The 14,070-nt window shown below is 50.0% G+C and overlaps 2 protein-coding genes across 4 annotated transcripts in view; one reads left to right on the top strand and one right to left on the bottom strand.

Moving 5' to 3' along the window:
- The window catches only part of Cib2 (calcium and integrin binding family member 2), a 16,775-nt gene extending 13,932 nt beyond the window's left edge, over positions 1-2,843 (top strand). For both annotated transcript variants that reach the window (XM_032910256.1, XM_032910257.1), the window contains 2 exons: positions 1,607-1,802; positions 2,157-2,843. In XM_032910256.1, the coding sequence (XP_032766147.1) occupies positions 1,607-1,802; positions 2,157-2,178 (218 nt within the window). In that variant the 3' untranslated portion in view covers positions 2,179-2,843. The remainder of the gene's footprint in view (positions 1-1,606; positions 1,803-2,156) is intronic.
- On the bottom strand, positions 2,619-14,070 carry Sh2d7 (SH2 domain containing 7). 2 transcript variants are annotated; one of them, XM_032910253.1, is made up of 6 exons: positions 13,895-14,070; positions 12,702-12,791; positions 9,146-9,311; positions 8,693-8,902; positions 6,001-6,687; positions 2,619-4,320 (listed from the first exon to the last, which is right to left on the bottom strand). In XM_032910253.1, the coding sequence occupies exons 1-6, from the start codon at positions 14,068-14,070 to the stop codon at positions 4,270-4,272; spliced, it is 1,380 nt and encodes a 459-aa protein (XP_032766144.1). In that variant the 3' UTR covers positions 2,619-4,269. The 2 variants fall into 2 exon arrangements, with proteins under 2 accessions (XP_032766144.1, XP_032766146.1); XM_032910255.1 differs by having other exon boundaries at positions 12,702-12,787; positions 13,895-13,960.

Raw genomic sequence — 14,070 nt, 5'->3', positions numbered from 1 at the left:
TAAATTGGCCTAGGATTCTGTCCAGCCCACTAGCCAGATAGCGAGTCTTTTCCTGGAACCCTCTGCAGGCCCTTCAGGAGCAGAGATGAATCCCACCTCATGCCTACCATGGAGGCCTTCACAGGCAGGGACCAAGGTGGGCAGCTCAGGTTACGCTGAAGGGCTTCTACTCTAAATCTGACTCTGGCCATGGCTGTGACCTCAGGAAGGTCCTCGTCCTCTCCAGCTCTGCTTTTTCGCTTGCAGAGTTCAGGCGTGGTTTACACAAAGGAGGAAGAGTGGTTCTGGTCTTCGTCAGTGCCATCTATGCCAGCCTGGTGGGCAGCAGGTGTTCAGTTAGAGGGACTGTCTAGAAAATGATGCTTGAAGAAACTTGAAGGCCAAGTGGGTATTTGCCAGGAAGGCATCAGAGGCCTGGGAAACCAAGTGCACAGAGCTGACAGCTTTACTAAGAGAGTGAGGGGTAGGGTAGAGCTTATCATGATGAGCCTGCACATGGCCCAGCCCACAGGGCTACTGAGTAATGCTCGGGGGATGGCCTTTTGCCCAGGAGACCCAACAGTGCCCCTATTCTGTCCACAAAGGCCTTTCCTGTGTTGGCCTCTCTCTAGTGGGATCCTGCATCTCTTGATTTATGGTTTTTTTAATTGACAGATTAAGTTGTACATGATTACCACTTATAATATGCATATTGTTAGATTAGTTGTGTGTGTGTGTCTGTGTGTGTGTGTCTGTGTGTGTGTCTGTGTGTCTGTGTGTCTCTGTGTGTGTCTGTGTCTCTGTGTGTGTGTTTTTGTGTGTGTGTGTGTGTGGTGTGTCTGTGTGTGTCTGTGTGTATGTCTGTGTATATGTCTGTGTATGTGTGTCTTTGTGTGTATGTGTGTGTGTGTGTGTATGTGTGTGTGTGTGTCTGTGTGTGTATTTGTGTGTGTGTGTCTGTGTGTGTGTGTGTGTGTATGTGTGTGTGTGTGTGCCTATGTGTATTTGTGTGTGTGTGTATGTGTGTGTGTGTATGTGTGTCTGTGTGTGTATGTGTGTGTATGTGTGTCTGTGTGTGTCTGTGTGTCTCTGTGTGTGTGTGTGCCTACCAGGGGCGATGAGGTGCCATTACAAAATGTGGGTCTTAGAGGTAAATAGACCTGATCAGAATCTTTGCTCCATCCCTAATTGGATCTCCAACCTGGACTCAGGCACTGGCCTTTCTGGGTCCTGTCTCCCTTGGCTCCAGGAGTCTAGTGTGGGCGAGAGCAGGAAGGCTCTTTGGATCGAGTGGGCTCAGGGAGTTCATATTTGGAACAGCGTGGGCTGTAGCTATAAACACCTTCACTGTGGGGGCTTGGGGGTCCCTCAAGTATTAATTTGTTGCCTGAGGATGTTTAAGATCTACCTTGCGTATGAGCTTGTTGGTTTCTTTCAGTGGGGACAAGGACCCCAGTGTTCTCTGAGTTCACAGAGATACTCTGGGGAGTCCAGAGGCTGATAGCGAGATCTGTGTGCTCAGCTGGGAGGAAGGAGTAATACTGCACAGGACACCTCTGTCCTCAAAGCCCCTGGAGGGACTGAGCCCTCTTCTGACCATCTCCGTTCATCCCACCTAACCTCACAGACTTCAACACTGACAATTTCATCTGTAAAGAAGACTTAGAGCTGACGCTGGCCCGACTCACTAAGTCAGAGCTGGATGAAGATGAGGTAGTGCTTGTGTGTGACAAAGTCATTGAAGAAGCTGACCTGGACGGTGATGGCAAGCTAGGCTTTGCTGACTTTGAGGACATGATCGCCAAGGCCCCTGACTTTCTCAGGTGAGGTTACTCCAGGAGCTGGGCTTGCTTGGGTTACCGCAACATTTAGGGGCACAGCTGGCTGCCCGGTCTCATGGGACCTCCATAGATAATGATATAAGCAGGCCTATTTCGTCCAGGCCCAGCTTCCCAGATGCATGACTGGCTCTTATATGACTACTCCTATCACCAGAGGGAGGGATCAAGACTCTTAGGGGAAGGAGGGAGGGAGGGAGGGGTGGTCTAGATCTTCAGTTTCTCCTTCTTAGCCTCCTGGGAGCCTTCCCTCTGTGCAGCTTTCCTTAAGGACATGACCAGGGTGAGCCTTCTGCCCAGCCCTCAGTCTCTCACCCTCTGTGCTTTCTCTCTTTATAGCACTTTCCACATCCGAATCTGAGGACACTGCCAAGGCTGTGGGGCCCAGGACTTCGTCCTCTGGCCTGCTGTCTATGCAGGTATGGTTTTCAAGTGCTCCAGGGAAGGAGCTGTGGCCTTTGGGGTTCTCACCCGTGGACATTTCCTGTGGCCCTTTCAGCAAAAAATAATCAATTAATAAATTAAAAATAAAAATGAATAGAAAACCTAACTGCAATGGGGTTGTGAAGAGCAGGACCCTTCCCCAGGCCTCCAGTGTCTACCCTTAAGACCTGCATTTCCCCTGCGGGCCCTCTCACCCACCCCCTTGCCCAGTTCTTTTCTCACCTGGGAGGGGAAGGTAGAAAAACCTAGCAGGAGAGGTGAGGCTGAATTATCTGTGTTCTGGGCAGACACTCCAGTCACCCAGGGGTAAGTGCAAAAACCAAACAAACAAAGAAACAAAGGAAACAGAGCCTGGGGTTCTATGCAATCTTTTACCAAAGCCAAGGCTGGGCTGTACCCACCTCCAACCCCATGCTTTCCCAATGTGAAGTTGTATACGCAGTTAGGTCCAAAGGGCTCTGCCCCCGTGTCACGAACACTACTCCACCCCACCCCACCCCATCCCCGATGACATGGTATCACTGATGTGTGCTGACCTCAGATTTGTGAATTCCTAGAAATAAAGCATTTTTGTGTCCTGCACTCTCCGTGTCTGTCAGCGTCAGGAACGTTCGGTGACACTCTTTTAGGCAGTCCCTGGCGCCTCAGAGGAAGGGTCGGCATCAGTGTCAGTTGCTAATGTTGGCTTCTGGATGTTGGGTGAGGGTTGTTTCCATTTCCCTAGTAATAGATTTGTCTACCAGCAGGGAGCTCACCATTATTAGGCTCGGGGTTTTCCTGCTATTCTTAAACCTTTCACCAGCACCCCTAGTAGATAGGGACTTCTAGAGTTCAGAGGGACAAGCACATTAACCAAATAATCTACCAAGGAGTGGCTTTCCCCAGTGCGCACTGAGCCAGTTCTGCCCAGGGCCAGGGTGAAGGCAGGTGGGGAGGGGACTGTGGTCTTGGTTCCTGCCTCCTGCTTGTAAAGATAAGGTAGAGAGAAGGCAACAGAGCAGTTGCTGACCCTATGGGTTTGGGGACACATGGGTAAAGGGGAGCAGTATAAAACAGGACAATCCCCGGAAGAGCCAGCTTGGCCAAGGGAACAGCTTGAGCTTTTCTAGTCCCGACCTGGTGACTGAGCAGAGCCCTACTCCCAGAAGTCCCTGGAGGTGAAGCCACCAGGTTCATGGTAGGTTGCATGGGAGAAATCTGAGTTGCTCCAAAGGTCAGGACTGGCCGGAGACAGAGGGCAGGTAGGGGTGAGCTGCTCACATCAGCATGGCATCAGATGTCCCCTAACTGGCTACCAGATGCTACCTAGCAGTACATCCCAAGGTTAAGCTTGCCTTATTGAGGGGGTCTCTGTTCAGAGCCTCACTAGCTATGTCTTCAAACAGGTTTCTGTAGCAAAAGCTAGGAGTTTGCACAGTGAATCTAGGGTAAGGATGGTGGAGTGGGGAAGGAACGGCTGGGGTCAGTTCCCAGGAGCCCAGCCTGATATTGGGTTAGAACCATGGCTTCTGAGGTTGGACCTGGGCTGCTGTATCCCAAGCTTCTGGATCGAATCCTTCTGGGATGGGTGCAGAGGATGTGGCTCCCAGCCATCTCCTCCTGGCAAGGCTGTGAGGAAGGGAACTGCTTTCGTTCTCAGAAGTAATAGCATGATGTCATTTAGCCCGTCAGGAAAGTGTCTGTCTTGGACAGGGGCCTGCTCCATACTTGTTAAGCATCTGAGGCATGAAGCCAGCTTGATCGATCAGCCCAGGCCTTCCCATGTTCATCCAACCCTTCCTTCAGTTAGTTCCCACTCTTACTGGCCTTATCCCTTCCTTATGTGGATGGACAGCATTGAAGAGACATCCAGGAGTTGCAGGCTGCCGCAAGGTCTCTCCCAGGCCTTCCTGGATAGGTACCCGGGCTGCATCTTGGAGCCTGGTTCCATAGCCAATGAGCTGAGGGTATCCAGTAATCCCTGGTGCAGTGTGGCTACCACCAAACCCTCTGAATGCCAGGCCTTTCCTCAGGATTTATGCTTCTTGTCTGTGAAGAAGAGCCTCCGGAACTTGTCAGGCTGGGAGGAGAGAAAAGATGTTGGGGCAGAGAAAACCAGAGACCCAGGCTCAGAGGCTCTTGGCTCAGGCCTGGGGTGCCAGCCAGAACACAGTGCCAGCATGGCTCCCACAGGCCTCTCTTGGGGACCCCAGACTCCACTTTCAGTCTTCCAATTTAAGATGAAGACTTATTTAGCTTTGACTGGCTGAGGGTGGATAGTGAGGAAGGAGGTAGAAAATACCACAGAGCATCATTTCCCTCCTGAGTATGTGCTGGGCTCCCTACTACTTCCTACCCTTCTGGGGCCTTGCTACGCCCTGGTGGCAAAGGGTGGAGAGGAAGACAGATTATATCCAGGACCACCAGGAAGAGGAAGACATGGGGACATCTGGAGGAAGTGCAGACACGGATTCTGAGGACTGTTCACTGCCTAAGTCTTAGAGGATTGACACCTCAGAAATGATGGAGGTTGGGGAGGGGAGAACAAGACAAGGGTGGGGATGGGGGTGGAGGTGGGGAAACCCTGCCCTGAAGGAAGCTCAGGGTGTCCTTGTTCTGGCCAGGAAAGGGAGGTTTCAGGTTTCTCCCAGATTTGGGGTTGTGTCCACCGGAAGGAGCCTTTCCACTCCTGTTGTGTGCAAGTACAGGCAGCTGAGGGATAGGGCGGGGTTGTGGGCTCATCTGCCACCTCGGGGGCCCAGGTTCAGCCCCACGCCAACCACCTCCCTCTGGTGTTATTTTTACCCCCTGCCCTCGCCTTGTTCTTCACTTCTTTGTCATGAATCCTCAGAAGTAGTCACCCTGAGAGCCAAGAGCCACCTCTGACAGTGTCTTGTCAACAGGGCATGTGGTGCATTGTTCCCAGGGCAGCCACCCTGAGTGCAACTGGATAATCGGCCCATTTTACAGACAGGGAAGAGTCTGGGTGGGGTTTCCAAGTCAAAATATAGGCTGTCCAGTTAAATCTGAATTCTAGGAAAATAAGAAACCATAGTGATTTTTTTGTTTTGTTTTTTTCTTTTCTCTCTCTTTTTTTGAAACTTTAAAAAATTATTTATTTTTATTTCGAGTGTTTTGCCTGCTCATATGGCTCTTATGTCTGGGTGAGGGCACAGGTAGTTGTGAGCTGCTGGGTGGGTGGTAGGAACTGAATTCAGGTCCTCTGAAAGAGTAGCGAATGCTCTTAACTGAGCTGTCTCTCCACAGACCCCCATCACAATGTTTGAGATATATGAAAGCTACTGATTTATATACAATTAAAATCTAACTAGATGCCTTGTATTTTATCTTGCTAAATTTGGTGGTTATAGTCATCAGAGAAATTGTCTTGGCTAAAACCAGAAGCTAGAAAGTTGTTTATTCATGACTATGGCAGAGGGCCTCCTTTCCAGCTTCCAAAGGTTCTTACAGCCTTCTGATGGGCTGCAAGAAAGGCAAGAGTGCCTGCCATAGAGCAAGCTCCTGGGTGATTTCACCCTGAAATCTAGCGGCTGCTTTTCCCACCTTTAAATCACCAGGGGGGGGGGAGTTCTGGGCATTGGTAGTAACCTCCTCGTGCTTGAGGACCATACAGAGTCTCCCTATGTAGTCCTGACTGACCTAGAGCTCACTATGTAAGCCAGGCAGGCCTCAAACTCACAGAAACCCTCCTGCCTCTGCTACCCTAGTGCGCCACCACCCACCCCCTCTGGGAACTCACCTTGTGCACTCGTCCAGTGTCCTTGTTCTTGGCAGCTGGGATTTGCTCATAGGTGTTCCCTGGCTCTGGAAGCTGCGGGGTCCCTGGAATCTTCTCATAGCCATAGTCCATTGGCTCTGATAGTTGGCTGTATGTTGGACTAACTCCAGGGTATGGGAGCTTGGCGGCGCTATGCCAGCAGGACGGAATCTGCTCGTAAGTACTGCCTCTTTGGTCTGGTTTGTCCCTACCCTCTTGTCGTAGGCCTGATGTCTCAGCAAGCTGGTAGGTGTCTGCAGAGCTGGCTTCAGAGGAGGACTGTGCCTCGTGGCTCAGCTTTAGAAAGCCCTGCCTCCAAGTAGTAGCCCGAGATCCTTGGGCCTCAGAATTGGGAGGCAGGGGAAATCCTAAGGAAGTATAAGGCATTGTGGAGCCTTGGTCTGGCTTCTCCCCAGAGGGGGCAGGTCCTGGGTTATTGGGCTTGTTTTGATCTTCATCTGAGAGTTTCCTTGAGGGCTCCCTGCCTGGGGATGAAGCCAAGTTGCCAGCAGGAGCTGGCCTGTGCCTGCCCCATACCTCTGCACCCGGGCCTAGCTGTGCCCGGTTCATCTTCTTCAGTTCTGAGTAGACGATGCCACTGGGGCCTGCAGAAGAGTCACCCAGAAGAGAGGAACTCTTCTGGGGGATGGGGGGCACTCTAGTGGGTACCTGAGAGAGAGGGACAGAAAATGTCTTAAAAAGCCACCATTGGTACTATGTCCTCAGACCCTCTAAGCTATCTTTATAAATTGAGCCTCCCTCTTTTGTCTCAGTTTGCCTATCATCTGCAAGGGTTGGTTCAGGTTTCCTGGTTCTGATTCTAAATGCAGTCTTTGCCTTGACAGCCAAGGCCTTGGCCCATCAGCTCAACAGCAAACCCAAACTCATTCTGCCTGGTCCTCCTGTCTCCATCATGGTTCACGGGGTCCCCCAGGGCCCTATGAGTCCTCCCACTCACTGCTATGCACCCCTTCAGAGTGGTGCCCATCAGTCATGGAACCTTTCAACAAATATTTACTGAGTACCCACTACACGGCAGACAGGCTAAGTCCTGAGGCCAGCCTGAGTTTACATTCTAACCTGGAAGCAAGCACAAAGATTTGGTGTAGGGTATGATGTATGAATGTGTGATAAGGAATGTCCTGTCAGGTCATGATCAGTGCTGTAGAGAGCAAAGCAGGTAACAGAAGAGAAAAATAACAGGTGGGAAAGGTGGCATGTTCTGTATGTAGGTCAGGAGGGGAAGGTGGAGGGGAAGGTGACATGTCCTGTAGGTCAGGAGGGGAAGGTGGCATGTTCTGTATGTAGGTCAGGAGGGGAAGGTGACATGTCCTGTAGGTCAGGAGGGGAAGGTGGCATGTCCTGTAGGTCAGGAGGGGAAGGTGGCATGTTCTGTATGTAGGTCAGGAGGGGAAGGTGACATGTCCTGTAGGTCAGGAGGGGAAGGTGGCATGTCCTGTAGGTCAGGAGGGGAAGGTGGCATGTTCTGTATGTAGGTCAGGTGGGAAAGGTGACATGTTCTGTAGGTCAGGAGGGGAAGGTGGCATGTCCTGTGTGTAGGTAGGTCAGGAGGGGAAGGTGACATGTTCTGTATGTAGGTCAAGAGGGAAAGGTGACATGTTCTGTATGTATGTCAGGAGGGGAAGGTAACATGTTGTATAGGTCAAGTGGGAAGGCAACATGTTCTGTATGTAGGTCAGGAGGGGAAGGTAGCATGTTCTGTATGTAGGTCAGGTGGGAAAGGTGACATGTTCTGTAGGTCAGGAGGGGAAGGTGACATGTTCTGTAGGTCAGGAGGGGAAGGTGACATATCCTGTATGTAGGTCAGGTGGGAAAGGTGACATATCCTGTATGTAGGTCAGGTGGGAAAGGTGACATGTTCTGTATGTAGGTCAGGAGGGGAAGGTGACATGTTGTATAGGTCAGGAGGGGAAATGACATGTTCTATAGGTCATGTGGGAAAGGGGATACGTTGTATAGGTCAGGTTGGAAAGGCGATGTGTTCTGTAGGTCAGGTGGGAAAGGTCCTATAACTCAGGTGGTCTTTCTGAGGAGAGACGAAATGCAGTATGAGTATGAATGATGTCACTCTGGTAAGAAGAGCAGCCAGGCAGAGTTTACAGGAAGTTAAAAGCCTTGTGGGTTTAAGAAAGATCTGTAAGGCCAGTGGGGCCACAGTGGGCAAGGGAGAGAGGTTCAGGAGACTGGAGTGGCTCTTGTAGACCCTAGAGATTTTAGGTTCTATTCTGAGTGTAAGACATCCTTGGCATGCCATGGTCTATGTCTAAGGACATTTTCTGAGCCTATCTCATCATAAAGACACCTCACCTTACAGTTTCCTGGATGGTGTTCAGTATCTCACAACATTCTCACTGAGCCCTTGCAGGTACCTCAGGAACTATAAATAGACTCATAGAGAGTTCATGACTCACACAAAGGCTCACACTGAGAAAATGGAAAAGTCTAGTCTAGGCTTGAGTCAATCCAGCTGACCAGGGCAGAGCAGAGCATTGGTGAGTCACTGGAGGCTGTCTCTAGGTTGGGCTTCTTACACTGTGAGCCCGATGTTCACCCGCCATGTCTGAGGATACCGTTCTGGTGGTTTCTAAGGACCTGACTCTAGTATGACCCCCCACATCCCAACCTAGCCTGTGTGGCGCAGACTCCTCCTCACCTCTGCACTCTCCTCATTCGAGCCAGTTCTGGAACTCGCATCTAGGGCTTTCTTGGTGTGCAGGAAGGAGACCTGGGGCTTTGCAGGAAGGCAGGGGCCGGTAACTTTGTCAGGGAGCATGCTGGGAAGTTCCATAGCTGGAATTTCCAGGCCTAGATTAGTCTGCTGGAGGCCCGTGTTGATGGCGTCGTATAGATCATTTTCCTCGAGCTGGAGGCAGTGAAGATATAACAGGCTTATGGTCATATGCTAGGGTCTTCAACTGCCTGCCAGGGACTGCATAGAAGGGATGGACACACCCCACTAGGTTTCTGACCTTTGGGTAAGGTTCTTTTTTTGATTGAGGGCCATGGTGCCTCTCCGTTTCTTTAATGGCATGTGCCTGTGTAATTGTTACCCCAAGGATGGACACCCCATCCACCCATCCTCACTCGGGGAAGAAGAGGTGCCTACCCGTGGGCAAGCAGCAGCAAGGGTCTCTCCAAAAGGCTCAAGCTGCACCTCCTGGTAATGGCGTAGGAGCTCATCCAGGGTGCTGTGGCTGAGGGTGTCTCCTGAGACAAGGTAACGTCGATTTCGCAGCTGGTTGATGACAAAATGGCGGCAGCGATCACTACCCCTGTAACACAGTTCGCACGTGGGCTGGGTTGGGCTGCTGGCTCTGAGCGGGCCAGTTTTGCCCCTGTGTGTCGGAGGATCATCTCTCCAGTACAGACTCGTCTGACCAAGGGTTGCCCTCCCCACGTGCATCTATCAGAGAGCTGGGGGGCACTTCAAATGTTTGGGCCCTGGGAACAACCTGATCTTGTTCTTTGGAAGCACAGGGCTAGGACTAGTGTGATTTAGACACTCATCGAGCACAAAACTTAAAGGTGCTCATCTATTTACTAATGCAATAATTTATCTGTTCGTTGGTTTTTTTTTTTTTTTTTTTTTTTTTTTTGTGGTATTGGAGAACAAACCCTAGGGCCTGCCTACATGCTGCACAAGCGCTATGACACTGAGCCATGCCCCTAGCCCTACTTAATTATTTATTTTAACTTTAAATCCTTTAATTATTTCCTCTTTGATCTTTCAGAGAAGACCCGACTTTATAGCCCAGGCTGGCCTTGAACTCAGGTGGATCCTGCTGCCTCAGCATCTCCGATGCTGGCACTGTAGGTACGAACTATGGTGCTTGGCTAAGGCAGTAGTCAGAAGATCAAAATAAAAGAAAAACGAAGCAAAACCATAAACACAAAAAAAAAAAATGAGGAAGAAAATATCAAAGTTTCCAATAAAGGCAAGGTGCAACCCTGTACCTCTGTCACTCAGCTTCACCCATCCCCCATCCTCTGGAACAGCAGAACCCTCCCTCAGCCTGCAAAGTCCCACCCTCTTCATTGTCCACAGCACACATCATGGGTGCACAGCAAGATGAATTTCTGCACATAAAAATGCCCAGGTAACCACATGCAGATCAGGACATGAACCTTGCCCGGCCCCTCCCTGCCAGTACCCCCAGGTGGCCTCTTTCTGACCTATTGCTTGTTTCTTCCATTCTGGAATTTCAAATAAATGAAAATTATGCAAAAATCCTCATTTGTGTCTCACTTCCTTCACTCAACGTATATTTCAGATTCGCTTAGGCCCAAGTAGGTTTAGCTTCTTTCTTTCAAAAGTTAGGTGTATCGTCTCACCTGATGCTCATTGGGGTTGTTATAAACGTAGCTGCTCTGCTGACTTTTGGTGAATGCATTTATTCATTTCTACTGAGAATATGCCAAAGAGTAACAGGCAAGGTGGAGCCATACATACACACACCAGTGGAGCCATACACACACACACCACACACACACACCACACACACACACATACACACACACAACACACACAACACACAACACACACACACACACACACCACACCACACCACACAAATAAACACACATACACACACACCACATACACACCACACACACACAAAACACAACACACACATACACACCAAAACACACACACACACACACACACCACACCACACACACACACACATACACACACACACACACACCACACACACACACACACACCACACACACACACAAACACACACACACACACACACACACACACACACACCCACACACACACACACACACACACACACACACACACACACACACACCCACACACACACCAAACACCACACACAAACACACACAACACACACAAACACACACACCACACACCCACACACACACACACCACACACACACACACACACACACACACACACACACACACACACACACACACACCACACCACACCACACCACACACACACACACTCCTCTGTCTCTCTCTCTCATTTTATGGAAATCAGATTTACCAGTCTTTAAGAGCTTGTATGGGGATTTTAGACCAAAGGTCGTTCCTTCTTTATTCTGGGAAACTTGTCCTCTTTAACAAACTGTGCTTCAGGAGGGATGCCCGTGTTTCAGCGAGGGAGGGGTGGCTTCTCTAGCCAGCCAGATCAGCCGAATGAACGCTGGTCACAGGTTGGGTAACAGATGTGGCAGTCAGGCTGCATTCACATCCAAATTTATCTGTCCTTTATAGTGAGCACTTTATGTGTAAGAAGCTTTTCTTTAATCCTGTTTTTATAGGCACCTTGTTTGCTAATGGAAATATTTTCCTGTTCCTGTTTCCTTTTAGAAAGGTTATTGTTTTCTATTTTGGACCTATGCAGAATTATTCATTTTTGTACCTTGTATGAGGTAGTGACCATTTTCCCCCTAATTGGATATCCAAGGGCTGTGTATCAATTACACGAACACCGGGAACAACCGTGGTGCCTCTGATGTGGATGTGGGAGTCAGCATGCTGACTGTCTCTGCCCCCTTCTATTCCTTTTCATTATTTATGTTTCTTTGAACACCTCCTCTTGCCCTTTTTTATAAGGTGGCACTCTGCCTAAGGTCTCATGAGGGAGACGGAAGCTCAAAAAAACACAGAATAAAGAAAACCCAAAACCGAAAGGAGATTTGGGAAATGCTTATTATATTTCAGAGTGCCCAAAGCAGTGCCTGGGGACAGATGAGAATCGAGCGATTATTAACATTTGCCCAACCCTTCCATGTTTTGTTCCCTGTGCTGGGAGTTGCAAATGCCTGTCTCATCAGGCGCTTGCAACAGTCCTACATTGGGTAACTAGAACACTCCTATTTTACATATGAGATGGCAAAGACACAGAGAGGCAAAGAAGCTTCCTCCAGGTTAGGATCTGAACAAGGAGAGTCTGTGCACATAATTTGAATCAGAATGTGAAGACTTGGAAGTTTGCCCTGCAGCCCTGGCCTCCTTCCAGGCCTCCAGAGGAGCCTTCTACCTTCCCAACTCAACCTAATTTCAGGCCGTGGTCCACAGTCATCACCCCTGACTTTATATTAGGTACCTGTCTCTTCCTCTTCAGTCTTATATCAGGAAGACCCAAGATCTTCATACCCAACCAATGGTGTGGGCTCCCGCAGCCTTCACACCTCAAGACTGTCTCCAGTTCTCCCTCCTTATGTGGTTAGAGGGACCCTGCCTCTGCCTGGATCCCTTCTTTGTGGTCCGACTTCTCATCCACCGCTATCCTGTTCCCAGAAGTGTTGTGTCCTGCTGCACCCACGGATCTGTGGTTCTCAAAATCGTGTACTTCTGTTCATGCCAGTTCACTTACTAGAAAGATTTTCTTATACCCAACCATGCCCTCTTCTCACTGCAAGCCTGTTCCTCCACTGCTGGACCCAGAGTTCGTCTGTGCCCACTGGGAAGAGGTTTTATCTGGCCTCCCCTCCTCCCTTTGAAGGCTGCAGCAACATCCCTGGCATATAGTCAGTGCTGGTGCTCTGAAAGGGTCGGCCAAGCAGAGGATAACTGAATCATGGAGTCAGGGCCCAGAGAAAACCAGACAATGGGTTTGCGAGCCTCTGTGTTCATCAGCAGAGTCTGCCTGTCTCTTCATAGAGGGCTTTCCACTTACCTGTAAGATAAGATGTAGCCGGCAGCCCGGTCACTGAGGCGGATGAGGAAGGAACCAAGAGCTTTGTCCCTGAGTAGCTGCTCTGTCTGCCTGGACAGAGGACATGCCATTAACTGGGGTCTGTACCCTCACAGTAACCAAGCAGCCTGAATTAGACCTGTTCAGGACCCTGCTGCGAGTCCTAAATTGAGACAGATATTCAGCCCTTGATGGAGAGTCTTCTGAGACCTTTGACTGACTCTGAAGCCTCTGAAGGTGCAGTCTGTGGTTGGTCTTGGCTCAAGGAAACAAACTAAAGACAATCTGTAGTTGGATGTGAGTCCCCAGGCCACAGGCACCTCCCACCCCCCAATGTGGCCTTGCCAGCAGGAGCAAGAGACATGGCCTGCAGATTCCCGCTCTCCACCCGGATAACTATGTAGACAGAACGATACTGGAACGATAAGAGTTTCTGTAGCAAAGAGGTGCTGCTGTGTCTGAAGCTTGGGTACAAGAGAAGCTTACAGGAACTCACCACCACCCTTCAGCTTCTTCTACATGACACCAAGTGTTTTTGAGGGAAGTAGAAAATTCTAGTTCTTTATTTTCTTTTTGGCTTGGAAGAACACAGACCATATAATTTCTTACCCACTTACTCACCAATACATCACTAATCAGAACTACCTTCATAATTTTCAGGGATCAGTGCCAAATGAACGTGTGGGGACCCCTTATTTCCAAACAAAGAGTGTCAAGACAGTGACACAGAGCAGTAAAAGAGCTGCAGGTCCCCCGAACACAGCCTCATGTGATCTGCAAAGCTGTCCCAGGTGCTGGGTTAGGCACTGGGCCAGGACCTGGTGGGCTATGTTTCTCATTCCTGTTTCCATCTGGTACTTGGGCAGCTTGGTAATCCAGCCCAACCCAATGCCAAGTCCCACATTCTTGCCTCTATGCCAGGATAACCGTGTGTCTAGGTTCCCTGGACAGTTTTTTACCTCAATGACGATAACATTCCAGTGCCTGCACATGACATGGCCTTCTAACTTTCAACAAGATACTCAGAGCTCACCTAGACACGCTCAGCTCCTACACAGCCCACTTTAGTCCTCCCCACAGCTGCCAGTACCAAAGGTCCCGCTAGGGACATGCCCTCCACACCTGCCTCCAGAAGCTACTCCAATCTGCCCCTTCTACCTCAGGGGCAGTCTTACTTGCGAGTGATGAATCCATGGAACCAGGGGGGCAGAGCTCCATTCTGTAGGATAGAGGGGGCCTGTGTCTCCATGAACCACTTCAGAGCCAGCTCCTGGATTTCTGCCAAGGCCTGCCCATTTCCTGCCTCTTCTAGTGCCTTGCCCTGATGGAACTGCTCCGGGCCGCCCTCCAT

This window comes from Rattus rattus, chromosome 8, assembly GCF_011064425.1.
Source record: "Rattus rattus isolate New Zealand chromosome 8, Rrattus_CSIRO_v1, whole genome shotgun sequence".
Lineage (NCBI taxonomy): Eukaryota > Metazoa > Chordata > Mammalia > Rodentia > Muridae > Rattus > Rattus rattus.
This window is presented reverse-complemented; position numbering and strand designations above follow the sequence as displayed.